Here is a 13,480-nt window from a genome sequence, read left to right as displayed (position 1 = left end):
CTCGCCCTGCGTTAAACTTAGAGAACTTCGGTGTAAGCCGGCATGATGCTCCTCCAGCCATAGACGTAATCACGTAGCTCATGATTATACCTATTTCTTTGCTTTTTTCTCTTAGCTCATATGATTGTGGTCACGATACAATGGCCTATTCCGCCGCAGCCAAAGCCGACGTTCGGCCGCAGCTCTACGCATCTAGACTTCCTAATCACGACGGGACAGTGATTACATGTACTTAGCGGGCTCGCGTCAATCACAGGCACAGTTGCAAGGCCAAAATCCAACGCTTCTTAAGTAGATAATCATTCGTAAATCAATCTGGGATTACCCGCGTGGGAACGGCCCCGTTAGATCCGATCGGTCAACTTGATCTGTGAGATCATCGATATATCTGACTGCTCGTATTTCCAGACGAGCTAACAGGGCCGGAAAATCGGTTTAAGTGAAACAGGGTATCGCGCAAGTGGAGCGACCTGAGGGGAAGAAAGAATCAAGGCTCCGAGGTCACAGTTTGCTATAATCGCTTAACTCTGAGATAGAGTCTGGTACTTCAGCAATGCCCAATAATAATACGTTGTATAAGTACCTCATTGCGAAAATAGTTAATGCTTTGGCGGGCTACTAGCCACTGCACAAAGGGGCTCCTGCACCTAGTCGAGGCATCTAAGACATATCTATGGAAGAATATGGAAATCGAAAGAAGAATGAAGCTGTTAGCTTTGTAGAGAAAGACAATCTGCCTTGGAGCTATTCTCAATGAGTCAATAATTGTGAGCACAGCTCCAACGCGCGTAGGGCTAGATCTGGACAAGAGTGAGGCCCGGAATTGCTACCACACTAGGCCACAATCTTGTAAGTAGGAGCGTTGACGGGTGAAGCTACCTGTTTACTGACTATTCAATCATCTTGAGTATTGGATTGCAATTTTCCTTTCTGCCAGAGTTCGCATCGTTTCTGTTTCTATGTAATGCACGCTTACGGTGCGGCTTAGGCGTCAAGTAACACGGGAGTTGGGCAGCAGAGCCGTTTAAGCGACAATACAAAGAAAAAGCAGCAAGATGCCTATGATGCTATGGCGGACTAGCGAAGGGCGTCAATTGTCTTGCAATTTCCATAAGACAATAATTTAGATAGCGCAATTTAATGGATCGTAACGAGATGCGTATGCCAACTCTATGATAGTCAAGCCGGAAGCTTTCCGCGACATCCATCGTACTGAGGGGTAATGGCCAGCAATACAGTATATTCATGTAGAAAGATCGCTGAGTGCATGTAAGATGCTCTTATCGATAGTTTGATTTGCTCGAAACCGTTGCAACTGTTGACCATATGCCGAGCTCTAGTTCGCAAGACCAACGATATATTCTTGATAAGGGCTGCTATTGGCACTTTGAATTATACCTCTCTCTACTGCGCCTCACGTATTTGCTCAAGACATTACAATACAGTACAGTATGGGTGTCTTGCAGCTGCAAGTTATTGGTCCCTTTTGAACTAGTTTGTCTGTCGGTGTAGGTCGGTCTGCTCCACAAAGACGACCAAGGAGCTTTTTGAAACATGAAAGTCATGGATGCTCAGCTCTTGGGAGAGATAAATTCATTTTTTCACTGAAAAATAGGTCATTCCCGACTTTCTTTTCTTTTTTGTGGGATTTTTGCATTGGGTTCTCAGACATGCGTTGCTTAGACCAGTCACAGCTCTTCTCGACAAGCGGCGTACGCCTGTCGTCGAGAGAGTCCACTTTATGGGCGGCGTACGCCGCTCGTCGAGAAATGCAATTCATTCGATTCTCGACGGGCAGCGTGAAATGTGAGACAACCAGAAAAAAAGCTTTTTCAGGGACTATTCCCAGGGTTGACTATGCTGGTGACTCGTAGATTTTTGGCCAGTATGGTGTGGAGCGAGTGTGTAATGCCGTGTAATGTAAGATGGAGAATCAAAATCAAGAATTTTTCCCATTCAGTAGAGAGCCTGAGGTGCAGAGGGAATTCAGGCACTATCTCGAGAAAAACACGAACAAGAAGCACATATCCGCAGAGAGGAAGCACAGTCTTATACGATGGCTTTCTGACACCGATGCCAAGCCCCAGTCTCAGAGTGACTACTCCCTACGAAACTACGCGTTCAAGACTTATAAATGGGACGATGACACGAATATCCTTTGGGGGATCGGGAAGAGCGAGAAGCCCGAAAAGCCTGCCAAGAATGGAAAGGGCAAGAAGAGTTGGGTGAGTGGCAAGAGAAAAGCCAACAGGAGTGCAAAGTGCCAGGATAGGGTGGTTGTCACTGAAGATGAGATCTTGAATGTGGTGGAACAAATCCACATGTCCAATGATCATGGAGGGTGGGATGCCACCTGGGACGAGGTCAGCAGCAAATATTGTGGGATCGTGAGATCAGATGTCATCTTCCTCCTGAAGAGGTGTTACATCTGCACCATAAAGCCTCGCAAACAATCCAGGAGGAATGCGACCCCTGATGAGTCCCCTGCTTCAAGCCCATCTCGCGCAGGGCCGTCCTCTGAACAGCAAACTTCTCAGGGATCACTACAATTCTATGGGCAGCAAGCCCCCGAGCAGCAAGATTTCGATCAAATCCTCGACCAGCACTCCCAGGAAACAATCGACTATAATTTCGGGAATGATTTTGGGGCCGGCAGCTTCCAAACCAATAGCTTCCAAACAGATAGCTTCCCATATGGTAGCTTTGAGGGCTTTAATCAGCTCTGGAATGAAGAGATACCAGATGTCGGCCAAATACCAGAATTCGGCCAAATACCAGAATTCGGCCAAATACCAGATATCAACCATCTAGATGTCGTCCATCCAGATGTCGTCCATCCAGATGTCGTCCATCCAAACTTCAGCCATCCAAACTCTGGCCATCCAGATGTCGACATGGCCAACATGGACAATATAGATCCTGCTTTGCTCAGCAACGACTTCCAAAACATGAGCTTCTCGGACTTCACGTATACCTACCCATTTCCTGAAGAGGCTTCGGGCAGCGACACTTACCCCTACAATCTCGATTTCATGTCAGACTCTGTGTAACCGACCTCAGAGCTGCCCGCATACGTGAAGGGGGGGTTACCAGGGTGAACATGGTGTTGTGAAGGGTATTGGGCATTTTGGGGCGTTTGGGCCAGGCTTTGGCTTCATGGAGCATCTGATAAGTCAACACATCCATATCCCAGAATTGTTTTCTGGTTGGCATTGGCAAGGGGTGGAAAAAGGGCTGCGACTGTTTTTGTGCTTGTTTTGCGCTTTTGAGTGTTTTTGTTTGTTTTGAGTGTTTTTGTGTGTCTTTGTGTGTGTTTTTGATTTGAGTGTTAGCATAACTAGGATTACCAGACTGCCAGATTGTTATTGAATTGGACTTTGTTTTTCATTATGATACTCTCGTGCTTGCCGTTTGTGATGGACTTATTGTTTTCCTTTGGTTCAGGACTGATACTGAGACTGTGCCAGGGTTTTCCTCGTCAGTTCTTGCCATCTTAGCTTTACAAATGGGCGACGTAATCTACAAACACTCGATATTCACTCGGCGTGATGCATGATGCTATGCTATCCACGAGCTAAGAGCCAAGGGTTTGTAGAAAATTATGATTGAAAGGCAAGAAGTAAAAGATGATGGGAAAAGATCAAGAAAGAAGAGAGCTCGGGATCGTTGATGGAATAAATAGTCCGGTGACTACAATCTAAAGTGGCGGTGTCATTGGGCAACTTTACGACGGGCGTACGCCCGTCGTCAAGTGAGTCAGTAGTCTGCCACTCCCTCGGGTTATTGTGAAAAGAGGATAGTTGGAATGCAATAGCAACAAAGGGTGGAGTGAGCAGGGGTAATATTAAGGCATGGGTGGAAGATATCAAAAGCGGATGCTGAAGAAAGACGGCCCACGATGATCTTTCTGACAGAGAAGCGAGACCTTTCATATCCCTCTCGTGATTCTTTCCCACCCCCTGAGCCATGTTTACAAAACGGGAAATTTACTCCGGCCAGCATGACAAGTAGTATTGGTGTCGCTCTTTTGATGTTATTGGTGAGGACTGGGAATAGTTACACAAGTCCTTGGCTGTGTGTAACTTGACATCTCACAAGGACGTTTCCTTATTTGACTGAGAGGGTGGGCCGTCAGTCACCCCTTCACGGAATTGACGGAAAGGAAATACGAAACCAGGCCATTATTTACGGACGCTTCTGGAAACAGTTACTGCTGTTTCTATTTGTGTCTGTTACGTTATCCAGAGATGACAAAGGCTGGTTGACAGCTCTATACTCAAGAATTTCCGTTCAGAGGATTTAAGTGAAATAACCGGGGTGTTAGAGAGCTTAAAGAGCGCTCATTGTGCCATATGCATATGATGTGATTCCAAAGGTCAATCTTTGGTCTTAGATATAATGTTAAGAGCATGTTGTAGAAATGCTTTGGTTTCTATTGGTCTAAAGTTGTGTTGCTGGTATTATGTCAACCAACCAGAGCCGAGTCTGAGACAACAGCATATTAGTACACATTTCCATTTCATGTGAAAACCATCATTAGCCCAAGTAAAAAGTCCCCACTAGCTGACCAAGTATGCATCTAGCACTTTGCAGATGTTTAACGTTTCCCTTCATGCTCTTACCAGAGATTCGAGTTTATCTCTCTTGTCATTTTGACATGAACACATGATTCGTTCCAACAACTAGCTTATCATCTAAAACCGGTCTTGACATATGTGCTGAGCACCGACTGTGACCTTGACCAGTCAATTAGTAGGTACTTGTAAACCACTAGGTAGTATTATCTAGGTAGGGAAAGTATACAGCACCCTAGCGATACCTTGACAAAGCAGTCAGTCCACATATGAAAATACATAACTACCAAATACATTTAAAATTAGCATCATTAGCATCAGTATTCCACGCTTTCAGTAGTCCACGCTATAGCTAGGGCGTTGGATAACAGGGTTGGGATGCTGGATAACTCTTATTTTCAGTTAATTTTATTCTACGTTAAATCAGAACAATTGTGAGAGGGGAGACGAACTACTCCAAGAGAACGCGTTTTGATTCCCCTTAGTGACTTGAATAAAAGTGTGTATCGTTTCGCATTTTAACTTTTTATATTATAGACACATGCTCTTAAAATGTCGCACTCAACTTAGTAGCTCGTGAAAACGTGAACACTTAAATTTGTTGTACTATCTATCGAGTTGCTCTTACTAAGGACATATTTCTGCGTTGCTTCGACTGCTGCATTATACCTTATCTGGTACTTCTAGCTTGTACAGACACTTAGGTATGTTTGGCATCTCTGATCCGTGTCCCGATAAGTTGAAGTAACTCCCGGTCTAGCGGCATTCTGACAGCATTTTCAACGCAGCGGGATACCCTCTCTTCAATATGAACATGCGGCTTCACTCTGGGCCTACATGCAGCCCATCTTGGATAATTAAAACTGCTTACTGTTTGTTGGAAAAAATCCCAAGGGAGTTTGTCCGACTGAGCCAACATGTTCTCTGCAAAGAACCCATTAATGGCGATATTTGCGATGAGTGCCCCCACTGCTGCTGATTTGCAGTGAAAACAGATACATCATCGCCTATCAGCTCGTTAATAAGCGTCTGAAGGTCATTTGCGGCGCTCCGTAGCATGGCGAGTCGACGTTGGCTCATTGCTTCTACACTTTGTCAATTTTAACCTGGAGAATTGTCTTGAGTGACTTCTTACTTAGAACTGAGAGTGGGATCGGCAGCCCAAAAGACGAGGAAAGCTCGGGAGACTTCATAAGCGCCTTTACGATTGCCTATATGAATAGGTTTTGGAAGCCAAAAACCCAGGAAACAAAAATGTTGCGCGCACAATAAATGCCGACTTTGTTGACGTCTTCATAGTCAGGATCATCATATGCAATGAGTTCTACAACCCAAATTTTAGCAAAATGGTGGACTGAAGCTCGACAATTTAAATTGTCAACGATAACCGTTATATCGGATAACATCTTTAGAGATACTTTGTCGGGAATTTCCTTGAAATGCGCATGAATGATGTTCATGACAATCTTGAAAGCTTCTGGATCGAATATGTGATCAAACTTCCAGTGGCGGAGACCATCGGCATGTGGTACGGCCTCTATAAATGGCCCTTGCAACACCCGTTTTGCACGAGGAGAAGCTATTAAGAGTTGCTTCTGGGATACTTTAAAGTCATATCCCTTACCCGTTGAGCAGTAAGGTTTCTCAGGGGATGGGAGACGTATTAGCGTATCTCCATCTGGGTCGATGACGATGTATTCATAAGACATCGTTGCGGCGTTCGTTACTTTGGTGAAAATAGAAGTCTCAGGAAGGGTGAGAAGTTGAGAAAGAGAGTGAGAAGGGGAAATAAATGAAGAGAATGTAGAGGCAATGAAAGGATAATAAGAGAGGAGTGATGCCACCACGCCCGGCAGTCACCCGTTTGCAAGCGGCTTGCACTCTCACGTTCGGCTCCGTCAGCTGTGTCTTGTTGCCAATGGTTGATTCACATATTATTGCCTCTATAATTCTTGATACTTTACCTATAGCTACTTTGAACAGACACAGAGGTCATTCACTAAGATGGCTGAACTGCCATCTGTTTTTTTTTTTTTAATTTTTCCGAATTAGCGTTAACATGAGGCTAGTTAATGGAAAACATTATCCAGCACCACGGTACTATCATTCAACACTCCAGCCGTAGCTTAACAAGGCAGTCGGTGTATCGTAACACTGAATTACTCTCTATATATAAAGGGAAGTCACGTAGATGTCTGCTCGTTGAGTTTACATGCATCGGCCGCCAATTCTCACTATCTCAGACGTTAATTGCCTCAACCATTAGAGGAAGTAGTATTTACATACTGTGACTGCGTAACCTAAGTTTGAATCAAGCTTGCAAATTGTGGGAGGTATATCTGAAATGCGAAGCTGCTCGAAATCTGATGTAAAACAAATAGCACTGCATACGAATCCGCATTTTGCCCATAGTAGTAACTACCTAAGCGGAGGAATTAAAATACTTCCAAAATAACTTCCTACTATTCTTTCTTCACACCTTATCACAGTGCTCATTGTTTGAGTCCGGAGGAAAGAGGCCTCGATTATGGATCATTCACTGGGCCCTTCCATCTATCAACTCAACTTCATGTATGATCAACATCCAGGTCAAAGCTATTCCCCTCTCCAATACAAATTACTCACCAAGACTAGCGATAAACAAGTCACACAAACCCGTCTAATCCGCCAATTGTTCACTCTCCCCTCGGCGATATGCATTGCTCCCCTCCCATCAAACGAATTTCACCGACGCACTACCATTTCCGACGCATCTACCCGGACACCAGCCTGCGCCTGTACCGCCCTCCACGCAGTTGCTATCACTGCATATCCAATCGTGCATTCCTGAAGCGAAAAAAACGCCGCTGCGGTGAAGCCACAGTGAAGTTGTGGGAGCAGACTACCTGTCGTGTTACGAGCCAATTGGTCTAGGCAAGTATCGGACGATTTACTTTTGTCTTGATAGTATTGATGCCCCGTTCGTGTCGCCGTAGGGCAGACAGGAATGTATCGATACTCTGAAAGGTGTGACTGGTATCGTGCAAGCTTCTGTCGGTGTCTTTGACTTGGACTAGGCTAAATATACCGAGTTCTTATCAAGGCAGATGTACGAAATAGAGTGATTGCATCTAGCCATATACGCCTGAAATGCAGAAACTATATCACCCGCGCCCTTTCGTGCCAAGTCACTCTTGCAAAATCGCAGCCTCTTCATAGGTGCCATCTACAATGGTCATTCATTGCACTTACCAGCACAGTAAGCTTCACTGCCAATCAAACACATTTCACACGTATCATTTCAGATACACACAAAACACTCGACGCAAATAACATACGAGGTATGCCGCCGCCACGTGGCCATCCTCTGTCCTCCCGCCCACGCCGCGCCAGCGAATCGTCTTACACCTAGATACCAGCAGTCTCCATCCAAGTACATACCCGTATTAAATGAAAGAAGATGATGAGGAACGTTCAAAGGAACAGAAGAGTAGAGAAGAGTTAATGTATTGCCGGACAGCAACATTTGTGTAAATACATGTACAGAAGGGGGGTCGTATACACGAAACAACGCTGCGGCGGGCACCCGCTTCCGACGTGGTGCATCGACTCGCTAATCAAGTCGTTTGAGTTTCGATGTGCTCGATGTGAGTATTCTGTTTGTGTCTACATACAGCGTTACATTTGTATGCAATTGCATACAAGTACTATCGTGCGGAGCATACAAGTGGTCTCCGGTGAATGATAGGACACTGCCAGTGTACGCATATGCAACTTACAGCGCACAGCTCTCCAGAACACCGAGCAATCGCCGTCATTTGCTCGCCCTTCAAGCATCGAGCTCCAGCTTTTCGTTAAAGAGCCACGCGAGCCACATGTCCATCAGCCAAAGCGCTGTCATTGCATACTCCACATCTGCTTGTGGGTATAGCTTGTGGATGTAGACCGACAGTGAGCAACATCGACGAGACCGCGAAAATGATCTTCTATATCACATTCAGGCCAGCAGAAAAACTGAAAAGAAATATTATCATGGATAGATAACGGCCAAACCGGTATATAAAGACATTAGCAAAATCTCAAGACATCCATTCTTCCTACCGTTGACAATTTGCTATCAATCCACCACCGCTTACACGTATCCTCTCCACCGCCAGACTGGCCTTGGGCACACATCCCCATCGCCACATTGGGTACACATACCAAAACAACATCTACTCCATCAATCCCACAAAAAGAGTCATCCATCCTCATCTACGTAGCATCTCAATCCATCACCTACCCGAAACCATGGGATAAGGCTCCATCCATCGTATTGTCGGTCTATCCGCCCATCAAACACATGCTTGATTTCCCCGCAATGCGACAGTCTCACCGGCGGGCACCGGCGGGGACTCTCATACATCCTACCTAATATGCCACTTTAGTATGGGACGTACATGCAAGCGAAAAGACCTACGTCTTACTTACATACCGCATCGTCAGTTATCGCTCTACGCAAAAATAGCTGCCTGGCATTTACCTATATGTAGGTATAACCATGTAGGCCTACTTCATCGATAACACACAAATCCATCTCCATTCTCCGCAGAGTAAGCGAAAAACACCACGACTACCCATCTCCATCCGCTCATCCGCAACTCCCCTCTAAACCCCCAGCACACAAACCAAAATCTTCCCCGGACCAGCGAAATTTAAAATTCCAACCCAGTAAGCACCAACCAATCCAACAAACCAATGAATAAGGTAGGTAACATGCCTACCTACCTAGAACCACCAAGACTAAAAAAAATCCCGGTCCAAAAAAACTCTCATAACATCTCCACCACACACATACAAATACCTACCTACCTACCACAATCAAGCATAGGTAGGTAACGTACAACAAGTATCGCAACTTATAGCATCCAGCCACTGGACTGGTGCCATCACACTCAAGTATCGCACCAAAACGATTCGACGCAGCTAATCGAGCTTCTCACCAGCTACAACATCGGCTAGACTCATCACAGTGTAGTGTAGTGTACTGTAGCACCTCAGAGCTCATCGTAGCTCGTGCAGCTAAAGAGCTCCATCACATCATTCTCCACGACCAACCCCAGCTTTTTCCAGTCATACCTATCCATCCCATCCATCCCACCCAGCTTACTGTAGCGTGGCGTCGCATCGCATCGCATCGCATCACTGCTTGCTACCTCTACTTGCGCTGTCATTCACAAAATCACCAAGAGCATCCAAGTTGGTAGAAAATCCCACATCTCCTTTATATTCATAGTACAAGATGGATAATTATTTAAATAAAAAGAAAAAAAGCTATCGCTCGCTATCCAATGCCATTTTCTTTCCTTCTATGTCTTTCCTCATCAATTAGTCTCCTTTCTGTTTTCGGCCCCGTCTTTCAAAAAAATTCTTCAATGACATCTTTTTCTCAGTTGATGCATCATCTCTCTACTTTTTTCGTTGAAAACCAGTTTCTAGTGCTTTGCTCGTCATGCAAAATCTCCGACGGCTCCCAGCTTATCAAAGCTACTCAAGTAGTCTGACGTTATAGCGTGGCCATATGACTAGCTAGGACCAAAAGAGCTTCCCCCAAAAATCGGGGAAAGTAAAGTAGAGCAAAGCAAAGCATTGCAAAAAAAAAAAAAAAAAAGAAAGAAAAGAAAAAAATACTCCAAAGTGTGCTATGCATGTCGCATTTCCCCGCCCGGATTGGGGTGTGTGCGTGTTGTGTGTGTTTTTTGTAGGTATGTAATGTATAATGTAGCGCAGCGTATAAATGGTAGGTGTCCATTGTGTCATGTCGTGTCGTGTCGTTGTCGTGTCTAATAAGAAGCGGAAAATGGATAGCAAATCGTGGAAGCTTTTCTTCGCCAATCATGGGTGCCTGATCAAACGCCGACCCCGCTTATATACAGGTGGGTGTGTGGTCTATGTATGTAACATGATGAAAAGAGCATGTAGAGAAAACAAGGGTTGAGAGATGGTTGCAGTCGACTCCTCGCTCGCTTACCCGGCCAGACAAGTTTTGTGGAAATTGTCGTTGTCACCGTCATGGCTGGACTAGGCAAGGCAAGCTTGCTCTGAAAGCGAGAGATGAAAGCAAGGGAGATCCAATCATTCTCATGGTGATGTTGCTGCTGCGACTGCTGCTGCGGTGGTTGTAGTGATTGTGGTGGTTGGTATTGTTGGTTGTTGGGTATCAAAATGAGTGACTAGAGTCGGGTATCATATCGTATTAAATATAAGGCGTTAAAAAAAACAATGATATAAGTTTTTCGCGTGAGACAATGTTCATGGTTGTTTTGCCGGCGCTGCAGGTCTATGGTTTCGGTTGGGTCGTCAAGTCGTAGAATGAAAAGAGGCGAAAAAAAATCTCCGCAAACATTAAAACAAAAGGTGAAAAAAATCAGAGTCGAAGCTTCTCCGCCAGATTCTTCCAGAATCGTGGCGTCTTCTCCTCGCTTCGGGCCCGCTTCATGTAGGGAACACGATGCATCGGCCCGACAATGTCCTCGTCGCCGCGGTGAGGAAACTTGCCATCAGCATCCAAGGCCTCCAGCATCTGAGGCACAGCGCTAGGCAAGCAGCCCCTTCTGCCCCGCCATTCCATGACCACGAGGAGGTCTTCGTTGTCCTGGCGGCTCCTGCTTTTGCCCACCGGGTTGGCGCTCTCAGAGCGGCCTCGTCCCCGGCCTCGGCTGCGGCTGCGAGACAGCACCGAGGAAGAGCGTTTGACATTGACCTGCATCTGGCGTGCAATGTCGGAGTAGTAACCCTTCCACTTGCGCTCCGTCTCGGCCCACTTGGCTTCCGTCAAGGCGTAGATCTTGCTCGTCTGGCCGTAGTGCTCGCCAGTGCGAACCAGGTGCTTGGTGTAGGCCACACGCGCGGCATCCCAGTCGTCGCAGAACTTGTTGACGGTGACGACGTTGATCTCGCTGATGCCGTAAGGCGCGGGGTTGATGGTGAAGTTGGCGTGGCCCAGGCGGTCGGACCACTCGTCCTGGTCCAGCAGGATGGACGGCGGCAGCGGCAGCGGCAGCTCCGTCAGAATGGACGCCTGGCGCAGCGATGACATGGACGGCTTGGAGCCGATGGATTGTCTCGGGGTCGGGATGATGCGAGGCGAGTGGACCTCCGTGACGGCCGAGGACGGAGCCACGCTGGGCGACTCGAGGGGAGACAATGGCAGCGAAGGCTTTCCGAGCGGGTCGGTCATGAGCGGAGGCAGCAGGGGGGTCGTGGCCATGGCCCTGTCACGCTCAATGCCTGACCGCTCCTCGCGGCTGAACTCGCCCGCGTGCATATCCAGGCTGTCGGTGCTCTCGTAGAAGGGCATGGCCGGCGGGGGCATGGGCGAGGAGTCGTCCAGCAAGACGGGGAATTGGCGGGCAGGCGACGACATGGACGACGAGCGGCTGCTCTCGGCGCCAGAGAGCACGTTTTCGAGGCTGCGCTCGGTGGTGGGCGAGGCCATGAGGCCCGTGATGCTGTTTGCCTTGCGCTGAGACGTCCAGCGGGCAATGCTGGGGAAGCGGTTGCCAATGCGCGAGGAGAGGGCGGCCAAGGCCTCGCCGCTGATGTGACGCTTCTTCCTGGAGAATTGCGGATCGCCGGAGAAGTCGCTGTCGCTGAGGAAGCCAATGTCGTAGTCAATATCATACTCGCCCGTGATTTCGTTTCGCAGAAGCTCTCGAGAGGCATCTTGGTGCTCGCATGCTTGGTCGCCTGTAAAAGTGGAAATTGGTCAGTCAGCCAGCCTCGTCGCCGCCGTGATATTCTTCTTCCAACTTACATAGACAGTACATGCCAAACGTATCGCTCAAGTTATCGTCGTCATCATCGTACTCCTCCTCATCGTATTCCTGCTCTCGTTCCAGCGGCTCCTCCTGCACATCAGGCAGCTGGCGGATGCTCGACTTGGAAGCAGCGGCATGCTGGGCAATGGGCGAAGCAGGGCCTTCCTGCGGCAGTGCTGGCAGCTCCAGAGAAGACGTCGAGCTCGAATAGCGTAGGGGAACTCCTCCTCGGTTGGAAAAGGTCGGCGTCAGGGGCGAAGCAATATCCGACGAGGACGAGTCGGTGGTGTAGTAGACGTATGAGAGGTCACATCCTTCCAGGGCCTCGTCCATGGCACTGCTCTTGCGGTCCTGCACAAACTGCGGCAGAAGCAGTTCCTTCAGCTGGGGCGACATGCCTCCCTCCCACGGCGGCGAGGACGTCGGTCTGGCGTTGTCGACGGCGCAGAGCTCAAGACGGGATCGGCAGCAGTAGAAGATATAGGTGTTTGGTATGCGTGGGGTGTGTGTACTTGATCGTATCCGGTAAGCAGCAAGCACTGGTGCGTGTTGGTTTGCGCGCAGTCAAAGGTATGTACCGAAGTCGTAGGGGGGACGTGCGAGAGGTCGTGAACACTCGTCTACCAGAAAACAGCTCCAGCACAGCGAGAAACAAAGAGGCAATGGCTCTATTCTATGCGTGTTCAGTATCACGATCCAGCATCTGAGGGGGGAAACGAGAGTCAGTCGAGGCGGGCGGGAGCAAAGAAGTTAAAAAATAAAAAAGCAGTCACGGAATGGCAGAGATGGTGGAGCCGCCATGCTTTCGCAGCAAGGCTAAAAAGGGCTCCGGCCGTGTGGTCGCAGTCGCTGTGGTGGCAGCCCAGGCGCTTGCAATGGCGCTCCAACCCTGCGCGCTCCACTGTCGCTGGCGCTGGGCTCGGGCTCTCGTAGCGCATTAGCGTGGGTGGCAGGTGGGTAGCACCGTTTTTGGGACCCAACGGGTACAGGCCAAGTACGGGTACCGGGACCAGCAGGGCCCCCCTTGGCGACTTTGGCGGCCCTTGGGTACCGATACCTGCCCCATGTCGCTGCTGGAAAAAGGGTGGCGTGTCTGCGCGCTGCCTGCCTGTGAACAATGGGCCGCTG

General features: G+C 48.1%; 3 protein-coding genes across 3 annotated transcripts; 1 reads left to right on the top strand and 2 right to left on the bottom strand.

Annotated features, from left to right (window-relative positions):
* Nucleotides 1-1,925: 1,925 nt before the first annotated feature.
* On the top strand, nucleotides 1,926-3,050 carry TGAM01_v204562 (hypothetical protein; the record flags this gene model as incomplete). Its single annotated transcript, XM_024549453.1, has 2 exons — nucleotides 1,926-2,697; nucleotides 2,992-3,050. The coding sequence occupies 2 exons, from the start codon at nucleotides 1,926-1,928 to the stop codon at nucleotides 3,048-3,050; spliced, it is 831 nt and encodes a 276-aa protein (XP_024405793.1).
* Nucleotides 3,051-5,610: 2,560 nt separating this feature from the next.
* On the bottom strand, nucleotides 5,611-6,283 carry TGAM01_v204561 (hypothetical protein; the record flags this gene model as incomplete). Its single annotated transcript, XM_018804540.1, has 4 exons — nucleotides 5,611-5,659; nucleotides 5,710-5,785; nucleotides 5,842-6,153; nucleotides 6,199-6,283. The coding sequence occupies 4 exons, from the start codon at nucleotides 6,281-6,283 to the stop codon at nucleotides 5,611-5,613; spliced, it is 522 nt and encodes a 173-aa protein (XP_018662353.1).
* Nucleotides 6,284-10,959: 4,676 nt separating this feature from the next.
* TGAM01_v204560 (hypothetical protein) lies at nucleotides 10,960-13,153 on the bottom strand (the record flags this gene model as incomplete). Its single annotated transcript, XM_024549452.1, has 3 exons — nucleotides 10,960-12,281; nucleotides 12,349-12,891; nucleotides 13,126-13,153. The coding sequence occupies 3 exons, from the start codon at nucleotides 13,151-13,153 to the stop codon at nucleotides 10,960-10,962; spliced, it is 1,893 nt and encodes a 630-aa protein (XP_024405792.1).
* Between the last annotated feature and the right edge of the window lie 327 nt (nucleotides 13,154-13,480).

This window comes from Trichoderma gamsii (genome assembly GCF_001481775.2).
Source record: "Trichoderma gamsii strain T6085 chromosome Unknown Scaffold_13.2, whole genome shotgun sequence".
Classification (NCBI taxonomy): Eukaryota; Fungi; Ascomycota; class Sordariomycetes; order Hypocreales; family Hypocreaceae; genus Trichoderma; species Trichoderma gamsii.
This window is presented reverse-complemented; position numbering and strand designations above follow the sequence as displayed.